Here is a 20,858-nt window from a genome sequence, read left to right as displayed (position 1 = left end):
TAAGAACATGCCTGCAATCTAATATCAAAATAATCTCTACAACCATACATATGCATTCGAACCAAACAAATGACCATGACACATGCCGAGGTAAATATGGATATGTGAGGTATGGGCAGGAAGAGGCTAAAGTAAATTTGGATAAAAACAGAGTTAAAAGCCAAGCTAGTAACTAAGGGAACCAAATTAATAACAACATCCAACTTCTTGCTCAAGATTAAACAATAGAACGGTGCCAATAGCAAGCACAAATCTCACAATCTCCATAATTAGTCAACTCCCCATAAGATACGAATGCAACATGGTAGCAAAAATCGCCATTTAAATAAAGACTTTGAATTATGCGATTTGATTTCTTTCTCTTTTCTCGGGCTTCAGTCGATCGACCAATGAGTCCAGTCGACCGACCATAGATCGAACTTATCTTTCTTTTTTTTTTCTTTCTTTTTTTCTTTTTTCTTCTTCTTTTTTCAATTCTATTTTTCTCTTTCTTTCCTTTTTCATCTTCCCAACATCATCTCAAAATGAGCATTAGCTACCAAAACCGAAGTAACAATCCCAAGAACATAAGCTACTAGCTTGACAAGGGCAGGCTAAATGTAGGATGTAGGTAACGGGACAAACAAGGCTATTTCTGGCAGTGTGAAGCTTATGGGAGAAATGAATAAAGGGGTGACCTCTTCCACATGTGTCAACTAACCACGAACCCGAATGCATACAGGTATTAAGCAGATTAAGTTCATATTTATGTAAATTTGTGTAACATGTCTCATAAGGAGTAAATACTCACAATCCTAGATAAACTGGTCATGAATGACACCAGTTATAGGCTCTAAATCTCAGAATATAAGTAGTTTGCCAAAATTTAAGTCAAGTCTCAAGTCCAGCAAGTAAATTAACGAAAACTCGTAGACTATGCATATATGATTCTACTAATACATGTCAATTAGCAAGGCTTAGGCATAAAACAGCTGAAAATGCAATGTCATCATTGAAATACTACCATTCTGACTCGACCTAAATGCAAAAGTAAACGTGCAATTTTTTAAATTTTTTTGAAATTTTTCAATTTTTTTTTTTGAATTTTCTGTATATATGGAGAAATTAAATAACAATGCAAACAGAATAATTAAACGTGAATGCAAAAACATATGAATGCTATGCAAAACCCTTCCCCAAACCAAATCACACAATGTCCCCATTGGGCAAAATCATATAATGAAATAAAAGGGAAACGGGAGTTTTGCGATAAATTAACTAAACAAGACATGAAGGTGACTTGAGAACTCACAAGACTTTAAGCGCAGCAAAAGGAAACCTCCCCAAACTAGCGTGAGCTAGGAGGTTTCAGTATCCAGCAGTGCTACCAATAAGTACCTGAAAAGAAGCAAAAGTACCGCGCGTAATTCCGAGAAAGCAATTTACGAAACGCAAAATTATGTGCAAAATAAGGAAACAGTAGAAAACAGAAATCGGCCAAACACAGCAGGGGGATGGTTGTGAACAGGTACAGCAGCAGGAGTGGTCAATCGACCATAGCAGGTAGTCGATCAACCAGAGTGAACAGGAACAGAAGCTCCTGGTGTCGCGGCTCAGTCGATCGATCATAGGAGGCAGTCGATCGACCAGAAAACCTGATGTAAGTTCTGATTTTCTTCGAATTAGCTCAATGAATTGAGCTAAGAAGGTCCAGAAACCTGTAAATACACATAATAGCATTCCCAAAATTGCGCAAAAACCCAAAGTAACAGTCTAAAGGTCTTTAAATCCTAAGCAAACTGAATTAATGCGAAGTCTCTCGCACACAAAAGCAATAAAAAGAAAGTTTAACGAAAGCAATAAAGTGTCTTTTTAGAAAAGTAAATCAACTAATAGTTGATCAAGAATGGCCACAGAATGGCCCACTTGCTCGGCTTCTGGCTACAAGAAGTAGCCTCTACAGAACTCATCTCCTCAGCGGGGCTCTTAGCCATTCCAATATCCGCAGAACTCAACGGATCAACACCTCTGATATCTTCCCAATCAATGACCTCGTCTGGCTCATCAAAATCCAAATCGGACTCCGTCACTTTGACTGGCTCCTCATCAGTGCCATAGCTAAGACATCCTAAGCCGCCTCTTTGAACGATTGGCTCCTTCACAGCTGGAGCAACATGCGGCTCTTTCTTCTTAGCTGTCTGGGCAAAGACAATGGAATGTTTCCCTACCTTAAAAGTCAATGTCCCTGAGCCAACATCTATAATTGTACCAGCAGCGTGCAGAAATGGTCTACCCAGAATGATAGGTATGTGAGCATCTTCGGGCATATCTAGCACAACGAAGTCAACAGGGAAAAAGAACTTTCCTATTTGCACAGGAATGTCCTCTAAGACTCCTATAGGCTGGACCGCAGAACGATCGCCATCTCAGATCTTTGTCATGTTGGTAACTGCAAACCTAGTCAATTTCAACTTCCTAGCAAGACTCAAAGGCATGACACTAATACTGGCTCCTAGGTCACATAATGCCTTCTCAATAGAAAAGGTGCCAATATTACATGGGACTGAAAAACTACCTGGGTCTTCTAGCTTATGGGGTGCGATGAGTTAAATAAGAACATGATTCCTCGCTTAGTGCGACAGATTGCACAAAGATCAAGTGGCTTCTTTTTAGACAAAAGTTGCTTCATAAATTTCATGTAAGCAGGCACTTGATTAACTAATTCAAGGAAAGGAACTTGCACATTTAAACTACGAATAACATTTTCAAATTTGTTAAATGATACATGTTCCTTTGTCGGCATCAATCTCTCCGGATAAGGGGCTGTAAGAAGTAACTTAGCCTTCTCTTCTAGGTCTCTCATACCGGCATCAGTGGACTTAGGCTGAAAATCCACTACCTTCTCCTTGTTGAAGCTCGAACCTTCTTCAGACCATCTCAAGAATGAGCCATTAATCGTCATTGGGTCATACTTTGGAATCGGGACAGACCCATCAGCATTTGGGTCTTGCCTCAATAATTTCGGAGTAGTCGTACCCCGAAACAAGTGGTCCCTCAAGTTATTTGGCATTGGAGGACGAAAAGATTCAACATCAGCAGCGTTTTCAGTCGATCGACCAGGTAGGTCGATCGACTGGCTTCCACAGGACCAGAAGCTGCACTATTTCGCGGACTGGTCGATAGAACGGGTATGTCAGTCGATCGACTGACATACCTGCTGATCGTCTTTTTCTTGCCACTGTTCGTTACTGGCTTCTTCTTACTTGCTTCCGCCTCATCTTTTCCAGTAGCTTCCTCGACCATAGCGGGCCCATCAAGGGTAGATCCACTCCTCAAAGTAATTGCATTAAGGGTCTCTTTTTGATCCGGCTGCGACGGTAAATGCCCCGGAGCTCGAGTTGCACTCTTGCTAGCCAATTGAGCAATTTGGCTCTCCAACATTTTTATCCCGGCCTCTCTAGCTTGGGACTCCTTTAGCAACAAATTTTTCAACTCAGTAAAATCATAACTTTGGAGCTGCTGCTGAGGGATATACGGAGGCTTTTGATATGGCTGATGCTGCTTGTGAGGGGGCACATAATTATGCTGCTGCTGTGGACCCGGATTAAGGACATTCTGGTTGGTCCACCTCAAATTGGGGTGGACATTAGAGGAATCGGGATATGTACCAGTCTGTCTATAATGTTGAAAGGCAGCACATACTTCAGTCGAACTAGGACAAAAATCCGAAAAATGTCCCTCAGCTCCACATCTTTTGCATAAAAAGGGACCGTCTGAAATAGCATTAACCTTATATTTACCTCCTTTTTGGGATCCCCCGAAGTCTATCTTGTCGAATCTCGCAGTAAGGGACTCTATTGCAGCTACAGCAGGTGATTCAGCTGACCTCCTCTGATTTCCTCTAGAATTCCCATGCTCAGCTTTATGGATGGCTATGTCATCGATGATTTTCCAACCCTTTGTCTCACCGCTATTTTCTTGAAATCTCCCATTAGCTGCAGCATCTAGGATAGCTCTCTGATCATCATAAAGACCATTGTAGAATTGGTTGCACAGAAACCACTTCTCAAACCCATGGTGTGGAATAGTTCGCACCAGTCTCTTGAAACGGACCCATGCCTCATGAAAATCTTCATCAGGACCCTGTTTAAAGCTCGTGATCTGAGCTCTAATCGTGTTGGTCTTCGATGCAGAAAAGTATTTCTTATAAAACGCTAAGGCCAACGAATTCCAATCAGTAATCTCATTAGCAGCTCGATCCAGATCTCAGCACCACTCCCTAGCAGCATCACGGAGCGAAAATAAGAACATTGTCTCCTTTACCTGATCCGGAGTCACACCTGCTGGTGGGGGTATGGAGCAACAGTAGTCAATGAATGTCTCCATATGCTTAGCTGCATCTTCATTTGCAGCTCCCCCAAATTAGTTCTCTCAACCAAGTTAATGTAAGCCGGTTTTGGTTCGAATTTCCTATCTGTCCCAGCTGGCAATGCGAATCCCTTGTAGAGATTCTCAGCTTTCGGCTCGGAGTGACTGGCTATACTAGCTTCTTCAGCCATATCTGGAGATGTGACGGTCTCAGCTGATGAAGTAGAAATAGGAGATGAAGGTGGATCCTCCTCGAATAGCTCGTTCTCGTAGTAACTGGACAGAGTACTCAGCTCTTCCTCTGTCGGCAATACTCTAGATGATCGTCTCAACTCACGCAAAGTCTTCTCAATCTTAGGATTGAACGGTAGTAGTTCACCACCTTGTGACCTGCGCATAAGAAGAAACTACGAGTAGAATATAAGAAGAGTTTAAGGAACAGATGTCCCTTAAATTGAGAAAAGACTAAAATAAAAACAACTAAAAATTTAAACACTTGCCTCCCCGGCAACAGCGCCAAAATTTGATACCATCGTAGAGTACCAAAGATAAATTTATAGTTTCCAAACTACTACTATAGATAGCGGCAGTCAGGGTCGAACCACAGAGAGACGATGCAATTAATAGTCGTCTGATTTTAGTCTAAGTAACAAATGTGAGGGGGGTTTGATTTGAATAATCTATAACTAAAAGGGCAATAGTAAACTAAGCAGATAAATGAGATACTAAAAAGAACGGATGAAATCAAATAGTAAAAGAATGCTAAGACGGTCGGTTCACTGTAGCTTCGACGGCGGCAATTCTAGGTAAACTGTCTTAAACATGTTAGACGGGAAAATAAAAAGTCCTCTCGATCCATTTTTAACAGGTAGCGAACTAGCAACCTTTCGGCCTGAGCTACGGGTCCCTAATCTCACTAATACCAACTTTCGTTCTTGATTAATGAAACTCAAAATCTAAATTAACTTATCTCTCGATCTCATTAATTTAGTCGTCTTAATTAGGTAGTCTATCTCTCTTCCCTATCTTTCGATCTTAACGGGTCGGTCAATTCCTAAACTTTCAACTAGTCACGTGCACTCGATTCGTCAAATATAGCAATTTGATTAATTAAAATGTAGCTAATCTAACACGGCCCCAGTCGATCAACCAACTAACCCAGTCGATCGACCAGAGCCCGAAAACAGGTCGCCTGAATTGAAGCCATCTAACATACAGATTCCCATCTTAGCATTGGGGATTTAGTTACTCATACTCGTGTTGAAAACAACGATAAGATTAACTAATAAAGCAAACGAGTTCATATTTAAATTAACTAAATGAATAACTAACATAAAACAATAATATGGCTTTGGGAAATCTAACTAGCAATTTCTAATCTATGAACGAATAAAGTAAACTAAAATTATGGAAGCAAAATTACCGTAAGAATTGCAGAGAAAGGAAGAATCCGAAAAGCGCAAACGAAAGCAAATTGTATATTGAATGATTATGCCCTAAAAACAATGAAATATCAAACCCTAATTATTTCCTAAAATTCTTATGATAAAAGACTTGATGAATTCCAGAATAGAGAAGGTTACGTTATATAAGAATGTTGCGTAACTCTCTTATTCCTAAACCTAATTACAATGGGCTTCTAACTTCTCGTTCTTTTTATTTGTGTCAGATTATCGGTTTGGTCGATCGACCACTGATGCCAGTCGATCGACTGAACTGCACTGTACAGGAGCTACTGGAAGTCGTGCTCTGGTCGATCGACCAGAGGCATCGGTCGATCGACCACTGTAGCTGGTACTTTGCTTCAAAAACTTCGTGAATTAGTCTTTCGGGCCTCGATATGCGCACCAAGTTCGCTTCCCGAGTAAATACTTCATGTCAAATGCAATGCTAGGTACTCGGGGACGGATTCGGCTCATTTCCCGCTGGATTCTTCACATTTCTGCAATATTGCACAAAAAACACGAAAGTAGACGGAAATGGGGAAAATAGTAGCATAAACTACATAAATGAGTTCTGAAATGGGTGTAAAATAGGGTGTAAAACATCATATAAATGACACGCATCAATGAGGATGTTACAGGTCGTGGGTGGTGGTTTAGGTGGCGGCAAAGTGGTGTTAAACGGGCTGTTTTGGGAGGGTGTCGAGTTGGTCGTGTTTGTTAGTTGTTTATTGTTGTTGTCGTATTTGGGGATGTGGTGGCCGTGATTGGTTCCTAGGTGGGCGGCCGGGTCCACCGTGGTCAGGGGAGGCCACGGTGGTGGATGCTACGGTGCTTGGTGTGGGTATGGGTGTCGTGTATGTAGGTGAGTGGTGCGGTGGTGTTGCATGGTTGCGGTTATTGTTGTGAACGTTGTTGCTGCCGGCTGTGGGAGCCACCATGGCTGGTGGTGGTGGTCCACGGTGGCAGCAGAGGTGGTGGTTGTAAGGAGGGAGTTCGGGCGTGAGTACGAGTCGAGATTTGAATAGCTTAAGACGGGTTTTTATTTAATTAATTAATTACGTATTTAATTTAATTAGATTAGTTAGTAATTAAATATATTTAATTATTTATTTAGGTGACGGTTTTTTTTGGAAGATTATTATTTTTCGGATTGCTTACGGAGTATGCTAAAAGGTAAGTTAATCCTACTCAGTTTTAATATATTTGTATGGTCATGTGAGTCGTGCTTTAGTAGTTTAGTGCATTATAACATGTTGTCGTGAATTCATATGTTACGGAAATGCATTATGACATGGTATTGGTTGAGACGACTTGATGAGTCGGTAATTGGTATATTGTGTGGTATCTTGCATTTATTGTATTTGTCATGTGTATTGGAGGATATAACTGTTGTGATTGTCCCGTTGTTGTTGAGGAGACGGAAGGCGGTTGGGAGACCGTCTTCCGCTTGAGTTGCTTCTTGGAGCTTTTCACTCCAAGATGGATGTGCACATTAATGACTTGAGTTTCGAGGGACTCGTGTGGTTGAGACACAACGTCTGGCAGGGGACTCAGTTGGCTTCCGGGGTCGGTACGTCTGGGCGTGTCCCGGTACCTGTTTGTGTGGTGTGGTGTCGTGGGCGTGTCCCTGGCACCGGTGGTTGTGGGTACGTCTGGGCGTGTCCCGGTACCGATGGTTCTGGGTACGTCTGGACGTGTTCCGGTACCGGCGTGGTGGTTGTTTGATAGCGTTTCATTCATGTCATAGTCATGTTGCATACTCACACACTTTGAGTTGTGTCTCACTTTATTTATTTATTGAAACTGACGTGTTGTGTGTATGTGTAATTGTCACCTATTTTCGGGGTGGCCTGTGTCAATCCATATGATATTTCCGATCATATGGGGAGCAGGTTGAGTACATGTTGCTTGTTGACGTGATCGGGATTTGGATCGCGCCTTGGACTCGGAGTCGAGCAGTGTAGCATAGATGACCTAGATGGTAGTCGACTTGTAATTTGTATAGTTCACATTTATTCATTTGTTTACGTTTATGTAATCACTAAACTTGTTATTTATTTGAAAAGTTTCTTAATTGTAATTCCGATTTCACTGCCTCGGGAAACCGAGACGGTAACATTTCCTAATTACCTTGGTCGGGTAAGAAGGGGGTGTTACAATGTGTGTTGTTATGCTTTTAGGATTAGACCTTGTTGCATTTAGAATAGTTGTATATATGTGTGTTCACGTTTGTATACTCTTGCATTCACATTACATGTATATATATATATATATGTTCACTTGCATTTCTCATATATTGCATTTCGTTTCTAAATAGCTTGTAAAAAGGGTCTTAGTATGGAGAATGTTTGCCATCAATGATAATAATTGTCTCGTTGTGTCTTTTCCCTTCTCATAGCTTGTGTCATTATGATAATTGTTGTTTTTGGGGAGACGTGATTGACACCGAGTCTATGCCACCTTGCGAGACACAAACCAAGCTTAGACTTGATCTAGGGACGATACAACTACATAAATGGTAAGGTTAGAGCCTCCAATGGGCCGGCTCATCCATAATCGACCCCATTTTAAGTTGTGAGTAGGTCTCCTTGCTTAGAGTGTCACATCAAAACGCATAAACGTGGCATTTATTCCTTAAATTGTAGAGATGGCTCCTCTTTGTGCATGCATTTTGAAGCAATTTTGTTATGTGTTAATAGCCTCACATTGCCAAATAGACTCATGTTTCGACCCTTTAGATTAGGACCCCTATTTTGCTACCCCTTTGAGCCTTGGCCTTTTCATTTGGCATACCCACAAAAATTAACCACTTTCCAAAAACAACTCTCCTTATCAAGAAGTTGTCATGTGCTTGTGGTTACGTGTATTTGGGGGGGGGGGGGGGGTGAGTCCTAATTTCATTGAAGTTTGAACTATCATTGTAAGAGTTGAAATCTTTGTGTCCATTTGGTCAAATTTGTGTTGAATAAGAGGCTCCATAAAAAAAGAAAAAGAAAATAGAAAAGAAAAAAAAAATGAAAAGAAAAGAAAAAAAAAAGTGTGGATCAAGTTGTTAGTATCGAATAAATGTCAATGTTACACCTCTTCTACATCAATAAAGGGGTGGAAATTTTGTGAATGAATAAAGGACAACTTGATGTTTTTTCCGAGTGAGCCAAATTTCCAAAGATGTTGGTGTAAGTAGTTGCTCATTTGTTGTGTTAAATTGGGTTAGGGTGAAAGTTTTTACAACTTCTTGGCTATGTAACTCCACATTTCCATGATGGTGCTTGCACCACTTCATTTTTCACCCATGACCTTTGCCCCGTTTAAACCCGTGTTGCTTTACTATGCACGTTTCTACCATATTTTTGCATCTCTACTTGATTATAGGAAGAAATACCACGTTAGATTGCGAGCACTCTTTCATGAGTCGTAGTAGGTGAGTGATTTTTACTCATTTTTGCACAATAATCACCCAAAATTCACATGAGTGACGAGCGAAAACCGCGAGGAGATCGTTCCTTGAGTCTTTTATGGTCTTAAGCTAATTTGTGTTGAATCTTGCGTTGGACTTGTAAATCTTGTGAGTCATGTCGCGTTTTTCCCTTTCTCCCGGCCTTGAATGTGTTTCTTGGTCATATTTTGTTATCACTTATTGACATATGAGCTAGGATTAGGGAGTTGACATCAATTGAGACCCTGAGATGGTATTCTCCACTATAAGACCTTCTTGTTTCGGTTTTCAAAACCCCGCTTAGATGGGGAAAGCGAGCGACCTTTTGTTGATGCACCCTTACTTTCCTATTTGTGCTTAAATGTTGGATGTATCGAAATTTTTTCGCAAGCCCCCACTTGCCTTGCAAGGAAGCACATACCTCATTGTGCTTCGTTGTAAGTTGAAGGGACGAAGAACGCCCGTTAATTGCCTTTCATCGGACATTATTAGCTTAATTAGGTAGAGGGTGAATAAAGGTCTAAAGTTTTTGCTCACTTACTCGGGGACGATTAAGACCATAGTCTGGGGAATTTTGATACGTACTTAATTTGCCATGTTTTTTCCCTCATTTCTATGCATTTTGATCCGTTTTGAGACGGTTTATATACCTATTGCTTGCATTTTGTGTCCCAATTTCTTGTTTTATGAGTTTGTGTCTCATTTTGAAGGATTTGAGATAGAAATGAGGAAAAGGGAGCAAGAGATGTTGTCTTGAAGATAGCATAGGAAAGAAGGGGAGAAAAAGCTGAGAGGAGTCCCAGCCGGTTGGCCAGCAGCCGGTCTGCCGGCTGGAAACCCACCCCATTGAGCCAAAGGAAGAAAAGAGAAAAAAATAATTAGAAGGTCCCCAGCCCGGTAGGCCACCGGCAGCCGGTACACCGGCCAAGGGTACCTGATGACATGTGAAGAAGTTGGATTTTGAAGGAAATTTGCAGAAGACTCCCAGCCGGGCAGCCCACCGGCTGTGCATACCTGATGATCTTAAAATGAAGGAAAAACATACAGAAGGTTCTGAGTCGAGTACGCCACCGGCGGCCGGTCCATCGTCTCAGCCCCCGCGACTGCATCTTTCTCTCCTTTGTAATTTTTGACCTAAATTTTGGATAAACTATAAATACCCCCTCCCTAATTTCATTTGTATGCAATACCCTAGATCCAGTTAATTTACTCTCTAAGTTTGAACTTTTCCTAATCATTTGCTAATCTTTCCCTAATTAAAACATTAATCTTTCAATTAATAGTTGTTTAGATCTAGAAATTTGGGTTGTAACAAGATTGAAGATTTCTCTTCATTCCTTATTCAATCTAAACTTATTTATTTTGCATCTAGTCGGTATAATCTCTTCCCTTTTTGTTCATTTGTTTACATTTTTTTATACGGAAAGGAAACTAGGTTGATCCTCTAGAATACGACCAACCTATCTCATCCTTTCGGATGAGGAAGGAGAGTGAGAGCCATTGGCTGTCAACTCACCTCGAAATAAAATGACACGAATGTCCTAGATTGGCCATAAAGTCTGGTACTTTATTAGCCTCACGAAAACAATGGAAATTTTTAACTTCTTTGAACTGGGAGAGTTCAATTGTAATATCAGCAATAAAAGAAGAAATTTCCCAAGGAATCTCCCAAGTTCCACGAATAGAGTTAATAACACAAAGATTATCCCCTTCAATGGCTATAGACGTGTATCCCAAAGTTTTAGCTGCGATTATGCTTTCTCTAAGAGCCATAGTCTCGGCTAAAAGAACACTAATATTACCGCACGATTTAGCTCCTAGTAGCAAAATTTTACCATGATGGTTTCTGATACTGTAACTAACGCTGCATTATCATTATCTCGTTTAGATCCATCAAAGTTAATCTTGATAAAACCTTCAGGCGGTTTTTTCCAGACAATATTGCCTTTGCATTTTTTATGGCAATAATCTCCACTGCTAGGATACTTATCTTGATTATCAAGGTCTCTAAACTTTAAGGTCAAACCATGAGAAAAAAGAGTTCCAAATAACATGAGTAATCTTATCAACATCCACCAAGATGTTTTCAAAGATAAATTTATTTCTGCTAAACCATACATTCCACCAAATAAAGGAGGTTTTAAGAAAGGATTTGGGGGAAACAAATTCTTTAAAGGCATTAAGATTTTTTTAAAAAGGTTAATGGTTGATCACCCCTCTGGCGAAGGGAAAAAGAAACTAAATCATCAACTCTAACAGCTTGACAAATTTTAAGCAAAACAGGTTAATTAAAGAAAAAATGGTCTCGGTCCTCTGTATGATGGTTACAGAGAATACAGTGAATGGGCACATACACATGGGATCGCTGAAGTCTCTCCTTCGTAGGAAGGCCATCTACACAAGCTTTCCAGAGAAAGAATTTAATCTTAGGCGGGAGGTCACACTTCCAGACCCAAGCAAAAGGACTTATTTTATCATTATAATTAAATACACCATGCACTAACCAAGCAGCAGACTTAATCGAAAAAGCTCCGTCAACTGATATTCCCCATCCCATTTTATCTGTTAAATCATTCCATGGAATAGGGACATCAAGAATTTTACTAACAATGTCCTTACTGACAAAGGAAGCTAATTTTGAGACATTCCATTGTTTATCCGGTGTAATAAGTTCACAGACCATTAAGTTATCGTCTACTAAACTAAGTCTATGTCTATCAATAACATTCACCAAAAGAAGACAAAAAAAAAATCATCATAAAGTAATAATAAAATAAGCCTTGATGGAAAAAAATCGCAACATTGTGTTATGCTGCAACACTAGGTTGTGACATTGTGATTTCTCATTTTTCGCCACTTGTCAACTACTTAATGGGTAATCTTATTAGAGATATAAAAGGTGTGATATAATAATAATAAAAGCGAATGTCATGATAAAATTATTGATAAAGTGAACAAATTGAGAGTGAATGTTATTGAGGTAGAAAATTTATAAAATGGTGAGAATATTAGTTTTATATTCACAACACTCACATTACAAATGTTATTGATGTACATAGTCTAATGTCATTAGACATTTGAAAAATGGGTGTTTGGAAAACCCAATTATCTGTCCAAAACTTAATGCTTTTCTCGTTACCCACTTGCCATCTAAGACCTTTTCTAAATAAACCTCACAAAGACATAAGTTTATTCCATTGCCACGAGCTCCTTTGCGTAAGAGAATGATCGAAGAGGGAATCCTTTTTTAAATACTTTTTTTTTTACAAGAGTAGTCCAGATATTATTCTCTTCCATTAACATTTTCCATAAGAGTTTCATTTAAAAAGCTTTATTTAAAGCTTCAATTTTACAAATACCTAGCCGTCCTAAGGACATAGGACGACATATTCTATCCCAACCCACTAGGTTCAGACCTTTGTAATCCAGATTTTTGTTCCACAAGAAATTTCTACAAATTTTATCAATCCCTTTGTGAATAGAGGATGGAACTGGAAAATTTTGCATTTGAAAATTTGCCTTTGACGCAAGATTGGCCTTGACAAGAACAAGTCTTCCAGGTTGGGAAATAGAGTTAGCTTTCCACTTTGATAATTGATTACTCGTGTTATTAATGATATCAACAAAGGTATTTTTTGTCACTCTGCGATCAATAATAGAACAGCCCAAGTATTTACCCAGATGAGTTGCCTCTCTCATACCAAGTAGACCACGGAAAGAGACTCTAAGAGACCGATCTATTTTTTTAGTGCATTGAAAGGAAGATTTTTCATAATTAACATGTTGCCCAGACATAAGGCAGAACTTGTTGAGAATGTCTTTAATACTTCTACAACTATCCAACGAAACTTTAGCAAAAATAATAGTGTCATCCGCAAAGGTAAAGAAAGGCACTCTTGGAATTCTTGAGCCTATATTAGAACTACTTTTACTCCTCTTCCAAGTAAAATGATTACCCGAAAAAGGAAAATCTAATAAGTTAGAATCATATAAGAATTTATTAAGTCTAACAAAATGAGAAGGGTTTGGGTCAGACCCTCCCATTTTATCTGATTGAACTTTAATCTCATCAAAAACTCCTAATAAAATAAAAGGAAGAGAGAGATTTAAGCAGAAATGAAGAAAAGACGACCAGAACTCGTCTTTTTCATTAGGTTGAGCTGGGGCGTAAACGAATACTAAACAAAATGAAACGTTCTTGATAGAGTCGGTAATCTCACAACAAATGAACCTGTTAGTTTTAGTAATTACTTTGACCGAAAAAGGCATGGATAAATTTTGTTTCCAAAGGACCCAAATACCTCCTGAGAGACCCATACTAGGCACGAAATCCGAAAATTGAAAACCCATTCTTGTTCAAAAAAAGCTTGATCATGACCATTATGTGCTTTTGTTTCACCTAAAGCCAAAATTTTAATGTTATTGGAATTGCTAAAGAAGCTTAGCTCCTCCGCTAATTTTTTTCTTTTAGTACCTCTAACATTCCAAAAGGTTAAACTCATTATGAAAATAATAAATTGGACACAAGTATCCAAAAAATGCCGAACTGAGCAAAAAAACCGACTTAAATCTACTATATGAGAAATATCCAAATATGCAAAGCAAATTAAAGGAGACCAATGATAACTAGAACATTCAATAAAAACCAAAGGACCTTGGCAATACAACAAGCCTATCGTGGAAAGGAAGACAAAGGAAAGAGTCCATTACCATGAGTCCATGACCATTCTCATCAAAACACTTCCCAAACCAAACAACAAAGGAAAATAAAAAACACCCACCTTATAAAAGGTACAAAATAAACTCCAAAGAGGAGACGAAACAGGCTGGCACAGCCACACCAAGGACAACAAAAAGTTACAAAGTTGACAGCTTACTAGGCCAACAAAAGAAATCCAATAATTCTTAGAGAGAGAAAATTCTCTCAAAAAGCAAAAAAAACCTCATAAATTCCCATTCTTTCTTCATCTCTTTTATTAGAATTTCTTCTTGTCTCCTTTATTGACTTTTACCTACTATAAGATTTGATTTTAATTACTCTCTATTTTAGTCTATGAGAGTTCTTTTAGTCATATATCTTAAAAATGAAAGTTTAATTTAAGAATTGAAATAGAAACATGAAATTTAGAATTTTGAGCCAAGACTAAGAATAAAGGGTTGAGTTTCTGGGGTTGGCAGCATAATTTTGGCACACCACACAGCCACCTCCCTTCCAATTTAATGATGTTAAGAAATGAAGATCTGAAATTTGCGCTTCCTTTCTTACATATTTTTTATTGGTTGTGGAATCTATTCCATTCTAACCTTTGAAGTTTTTTATCTTTTGCTTTTGTTGAGGTGCAGTCTTTGGGCTTATTTTTTTTTTTTGTTCTTGTAATGGTTTGTCTAGATCTTATCTATGTTGGTGTGCTCTCAACTCTCTTTGTTTTCTGGAACTTTTTCATGTGGGTTGTGTTTTAGACTCTCTCTTTTGAGAGTCACTTTCCCACTGACCCTTCATCTTCTTCTTCCCCATATTTGGTTTGCCTGGTATTTTGGAACTCCGAGATTTCCTTTTACCTTTCTCATCCGTAAGGATGTTATAGGTTGATCTAAAGATCAACCTAGTTTCCTTTTCATAAAAAAAAAAAACATAGATTAAATAAAAGGGTATGGGTGAAGAGGGAAAAAAACCCTCTTAGGTTCTTGTTCTTTTAGACCCGGTGGATGCAGAATCCATCTCATCGGAATCACCAATATTTCTTTTAACTGAGTCCGAGTCAATAGAAGTATTACCCGTGTCATTCTCACCAAACTCAAGGTACCCTATCTTCTTAACAAAGGAGCTGCTGGAGTTCATGGAATGAAAAGAATGTTCAGCTAACATGCCCTCGTCATCTAATAAATCATCATCATCGTAGACAAAGTCAGCGAGGTAATCATCGGGAGTGACATTACCAGCACTCAGAGCAGTAGAGGATCCCTCCCCCGGCAGGGCAAAGGGGTTGACGGCAATAATTTTCTCAGGCAACGAGATAACAGGCTTCTTGGGAGAAACAACAAGGACAGAAAGAGTTTCGGGAGCAGTCAGGGGTGGAACTAGGAATCGTATGTACCTAGGGCTAATTTTTTTTTAAGGTCAGAAATACATTAGAAGGCTTTTTAAGTCGATAAGTATTCATGCTTTTACCTGATATTATTGTGGAGTATATTTTGTGTGGCATTTTCGTGATATTTTACCCATACATACAAATTTCGTGTTTTAAGTTGGCATTTTATCGACTTTTCAATACTCGATTACTCATAAGTCGTAAACTGAGCAAACTATTTTATAATTATTCAAGTACTTATAGCGACTAACCACTTAAATTGAGTGTGTAAAATGTTATTAGTGAACTTCATTTTCAATGATGTACATATAGTATGTTTTGTTACTTGCCCGTAACTCATAATGATGATTTAATTTGTACATTAAAACGAGTCGGAGAGTTAAAATTGATGCTTATATCTTCACAAAAGAAAACAAGATCCAATTTCATGGGCCAAGATAGATAAAAAATTGATCGCTCAAAATGCATGATCATATAAGATGAAAACAAAAACTAAAAAATATAAGGGTATAATATGCTAAGGCAAATATTATTAAATTGGTGAGATGTTTATGAAATAATAGCCGCATAGAGAATCGAACCCAGGTCTTGCCTCTGAAAACTGACAGCCAAACCACTATGGCAGAGAGGATTACCTGAATATTTACTACTCTATTATGTATATCTAATTTTTATCCCTGGAAACTACTAGGGCTATAGCCCTAGTAAAATGGGCCTGGATCCGCCCCTGGGAGCAGTAATGGACGAAACTAATTTACTAGATTCAAAAGTGGTAATTTGACAAGGTTCCACAGAATGACCCTCGACCAAATCCACCACCCCTAGAACAATGGCAGCTACAGCATCAACAGATTCATTAGAGACATCAGAAGATACTTTTTCTTTACCTTTTCCTTCAACATGAACAAGAGGAGTCTTAACATGTTTATCAGAGACATCTTTAAAAACAACACCTTTAGGCTGAATCTTAGTTTCTATTGATTGTTTGTGTTCGGATTTCCCTTGTTTGTTGCTAGAATAGAAATTTGCTCTCTCTTGTTCATCTTGTTCATGTTGTTTGGTGTTGTTGCTCTAGTAAAATTAGGATCTTTGATTGGTTGTGATAAAGTTTGCTCTTTTTCATTTGTTCCATCTTAATCTTAGTTTAATTAATTGACACTCCTCTTTCACTTAATTAATTGCATGCTTAGTTTCCACCTTTATCAATTGTTTAGTCTTAATCAACATGAATAGTGAGTAGTCCTTTAACTAGGGTGCGATTAGGCACTAACAAGGGTAATTAACATGATCGGTTCCATTTAAGTTAGTTGTTGAGGGGGTAATTAGTGGGGTTCATCAAAGGATTTATCATTGTTAGTGTTGTATTTGGGATTTTGGTTGTTTGATGACCCTTGTCCACCAATGGGAATTGGTTAGGTCCTAGATTAACCACCTATTTGCATCTTTAGCCTATTTGGGTTGAACCCGAGAGGGAGAGCCTAATGGGGGTGCCTTTGGGAACCAGATTGACCTTTGCCTTTGGGAAAAAGGGTTGGAAAATCTGGGAATCTATCGTAAGCTTACTGTTTTTGAGCGATACTTGAGTGCTTAGAGAATAGCGCGTGTTCTTTTTGCATTAAAGTATTGAGTCGGGGAATCCGAGTCACAAACCCGGGAAGGAGGTGAGTCGGGATGTCTAATGTCATATTATGAACCTGGGAGGGAGTTAATAAGCGAATTAGAGGCGTTTTTCCCCACTTTATTACCCCTAGATGACTAATTGGCGGAATTACATGGTAATTATGAATGTTTGTAGTCTAATCGTGCCCTAGGCCTTTTATCAATCGAGTAAAACCGAATTTATTTGTTTGCTTCTTTATTTAGAGTACTATTTAGTTTATTTCATTTCTTGATAATTAGTTTGGCTCTTTAGATAATCAATCATCCTTGTTGTATTCAACTTAGCTAAACGCGTGAACATAACGATTAGTATTCTACTTGCTCCTTGTGGTTCGATCCTTAATTGTGCAACGATCACATGCACTTGCGAGGTTAAAACTTATACCATCAACTAATCTATGAACGATGTAAATTGTAACACCCTTACACCCTCACTTACCCGACCAAGGTAAATGGGGATGTTACTCATCTCGGTTTTCCGAGGTAGTGTAATCAAAACCACAATCATGCAACAATTTAAAGGCTCAAAGTTTAATGCCAAAATATATACAAAATAAGTTCCAAAATTGTCAAATTACAAGTTCCAAAATCAAACTAAAGAAAAGCGGAAACATAAATAAGTCTAGTGTCAAAACTAGTAAGCTGAGGCCAACTCTCGGATCGATGTCAAACTCGCCCCTCAAGGCCCTACGCGGCTACGCCCCCACAAGCATCCACCATCATTAATCACCTGAAAGTCAGCATACTCACCACATGACCGGAAATATCATTCTGATCACGGTAAATAGTTTTAAAAAATAATTTTTAACACAAGTAACACACAAGTCAACACAAGGTTGGATAGAGAAATTCCGTACACAATTAAACCACAAAGTGGCAATGCTCGATACATACGACCAACAACCTCAACTCATGTTTCTAGCCTAATTAAACATCATTATCTAAATTTCCGACCAACACATAATAATAACAAGGCAACTCTTGACTCACATGATTGACAATTCAAATGGACCCGGGCACGTGCTACAACTCACACGTAATAAGCGTGCTACAAATCACACGGCAAACAAGTGATACTCAAATCACATGGCGAACATGCTCGACCACAAACACTGATACGAGTTGGATTCAAAGAATAGAACTCGTGTGAGTGCAGCGGAAAACCAACGTCCTGAACAGTCAGTTGAACTGTTTGATTGTCGAGTTTTATGGGAACTGAACTGTTTTATAGACTGTTTGAAATTGATTGAGTTGGTAGCGGAAGTCTTAGAACAACAAACACACAACGAGATTTAAATGCACTAGATGCAACCCAATCTGAACAGCGATATTTGAAGTAATCAATTATCGAACTAAGGACTGATATTTGGCGAGTTAGACCTATAACTCGACAATGGTGATCAAAGCTTAAGACCTATTGAGAATTATCGAGTAATTACTCAAAACGCGTTGAATAAAAACAATAGTAACGAACTGAACAGTCAGTTAAACTGCTCGATTTCATATTCTGGAATTGTAATAATGGTTTTAAACGGTAACAATGAAAGAACAAATAAGATCTGAACGTACTAGGTACGACCTGATCTGATTTGCAAGGATATTTGACAAACTAGACCTATAATTTGCCAATGGGGTTGATTAAACTCAAGACCTATTGAGAAACAATCTAGTTAGGCTTGAAACGCGTCGAAAAGTAACTCAAACTTGGTATGTAAACTACACACTCAAATGAGAGAGAAAACACAAGTGTTTATCTTATTGTCTTTTTTCTTGGATAATGATTCATGTCTTATAAGCTCACAATCAGGCCTATAAATAGCCTTCAACACGTCTAGAAACTGTTCAAAGCTAATTAAGAGCAATTAAGAGGGCATTTACCCATGAGTTGTAACTGAAATAAACATTTAGAGGGGGTGTTAAGTGTTGTAACTATCCTAATTAACAGCAACCATTACTACCATCATTTATGCAAAACATTAAGAGGTCGTTTGGTTCACTACTTAGGAATGGAATGGATTGGAATGAGAAACCATAGGAATATGGGGTTCCAATTCCATACCTTCTAAAATATGTTTGGTTCATTAGAAAAATAAACATGAAAGAATGGAGTTTGAATCCATGGGGAGGAGGTGGGTATGAGATTCCAAGGGGTTGGAGTGGAAAGAGAATCCATCAGGATTATAACTCCATTCCAAAACACCCCAACCAAACACTAGAGTGACTAGAATCCATTCCATTCCATTCCAAACCTCCCAACCGAACACCCCCCTAAGGGAAATAAACAAGGAAATAACTACTAATAAATAGGTGTGTATTTAATCCAAACATTGGATTTAAACACACATGCTCCCTTGAGCTAGAATAGCCGTTCACCATGGTTGCTACGGACCTAGCATTGGCACCCATGCCTAGCTTCACCAAGCCCCATCCAAGTGAGCTTCACTCGAACCTAGCATAATCTGATCAAACCTCTTCGGGATCATAAATGTGCACATCCTCCTTGTGGCGGCCCCACAAAGGGGAACTCACGGGTGGCCCTCCACGTACGACGGTGCCCAAGGAAACCGGTTACCCGTAGCGGTCCCTAACAAACAAAGTCCAATGTCAAGTCAATTCATATAACCACAATACAACCTTGCTACATCCATAACACGTGAATGACCTTTATTCATCATCATAGTATCAAGACTCATTGTCACATATTCAATAACAACCATGAAATTCAAAGAAACACATAATCCAAGAGTTGAGTAGATAAAGTCTCTACCTTTAAGCAAGTTCTTCAACAAATCAACAACCAAAAGCGCTCATCTATAAAGTTGCTCCCTAAACAACATAATAATATACATATCAACTTCTATTCCTTAATTAATTGTCCAATTGTAAGTAATTCCCCAAAATCCCCAAGTTAAGGTTTGTCTCAGAAGGTGAGTGGAACACAACAAGTTCTTAGGTTCTAAGTCTAGCCTCCATGAAGATGATTAATAGTGGTAGAAGATAACTTAGTTTCAAAATCAAAGGAAGATTAGTATAAACTTACTAAGAGGTGATTAGAATGGATGAATCCTTACTAAATAAAGATGTTTTTAGGGTGACTTTCTAGGTGAAAGGTTATAAGGTGCCCAAAACCCTAGGTTTAAAACAAAACTATTAGAATATGTAAATATTCCATATAGTTTTGATATTATCCTTGTAATATTTAGTTTGTTATTAGCTAACCTATTTAGGAGATTGACTCTCCATAATTAGTGGTCAACCCATGATTCTAGGCTCAATCAATGGGATTAGTTTCCCTAAGATATGTTTGTATGATTGTATATATTACGCAGGAATATCAATGAGAAAATCATCCGATTAAACACTTTTATGGTATCAGTGTTCTTCTGATCCTCTTCTTCCGCTGCCTCTTCTTCTTCATACTCTGTTCTTCCTCCTTTCTTCCTTCTCTTCAACACCATGACAAACGACGCAACAAAATCATCTTCCCCATCCTTTCACCCTGCCTATTCCGTATCCAACATCAAGAACTTCGTTCCCATCATCCTCGAGAATGAGAACGTTCATTACGCTTCATGGGCCGAGCTATTCCTAAACACGGCTCGCGCGTTTGACGTTTTGGACCATATCGCTCCTCCTGCCAATGCAGTCCTCAACAAGGACGCCCAATGGGACCGCTTGGATGCCATTGTTAAGCAATGGATCTATAGCACAATTTCTCTCGATCTTCTACACACCATACTCGAACCCGGGGCATCGGCACAAAAGGCATGGAACCGTCTCAAGGATATCTTTAATGATAACCAAAATTCTCGAGCCGTCATGTTGGAGCAGCAGTTTACAAATATCCATATGGATAATTATCCCAATGTTTCGTCGTAATGT

General features: G+C 38.8%; 2 protein-coding genes and 1 non-coding gene across 3 annotated transcripts; 2 read left to right on the top strand and 1 right to left on the bottom strand.

The window, feature by feature from the left end:
* Positions 1-4,048: 4,048 nt before the first annotated feature.
* LOC141636609 (small nucleolar RNA R71) lies at positions 4,049-4,155 on the top strand. Its single transcript, XR_012541214.1, has one exon. It is a non-coding gene; the product is annotated as a small nucleolar RNA R71 (small nucleolar RNA).
* Positions 4,156-10,740: 6,585 nt separating this feature from the next.
* Positions 10,741-11,911, bottom strand: LOC141629174 (uncharacterized). Its single transcript, XM_074442218.1, has 2 exons — positions 11,733-11,911; positions 10,741-11,092 (listed from the first exon to the last, which is right to left on the bottom strand). Exons 1-2 carry the CDS (start codon positions 11,909-11,911, stop codon positions 10,741-10,743), a joined length of 531 nt encoding a protein of 176 aa, XP_074298319.1.
* Positions 11,912-20,432: 8,521 nt separating this feature from the next.
* On the top strand, positions 20,433-20,855 carry LOC141629173 (uncharacterized). Its single transcript, XM_074442217.1, has one exon. It carries the CDS (start codon positions 20,433-20,435, stop codon positions 20,853-20,855), a length of 423 nt encoding a protein of 140 aa, XP_074298318.1.
* Positions 20,856-20,858: the final 3 nt, after the last annotated feature.

Source organism: Silene latifolia, chromosome Y (genome assembly GCF_048544455.1).
Source record: "Silene latifolia isolate original U9 population chromosome Y, ASM4854445v1, whole genome shotgun sequence".
Taxonomy (NCBI): Eukaryota; Viridiplantae; Streptophyta; class Magnoliopsida; order Caryophyllales; family Caryophyllaceae; genus Silene; species Silene latifolia.
This window is presented reverse-complemented; position numbering and strand designations above follow the sequence as displayed.

What these genes read in the sequence shown, in the direction of transcription:
- LOC141629174 (XM_074442218.1), bottom strand. Translation starts at nt 11,911, where the DNA reads ATGGTCTGTGAACTTATTACACCGGATAAACAATGGAATGTCTCAAAA. An exon ending in TCGATTAAGTCTGCTGCTTG is followed by an intron (nt 11,093 to 11,732) that starts GTTAGTGCATGG and finishes ATGATAATGCAG; the next exon opens with CGTTAGTTACAGTATCAGAA.
- LOC141629173 (XM_074442217.1), top strand. Translation starts at nt 20,433, where the DNA reads ATGACAAACGACGCAACAAAATCATCTTCCCCATCCTTTCACCCTGCC.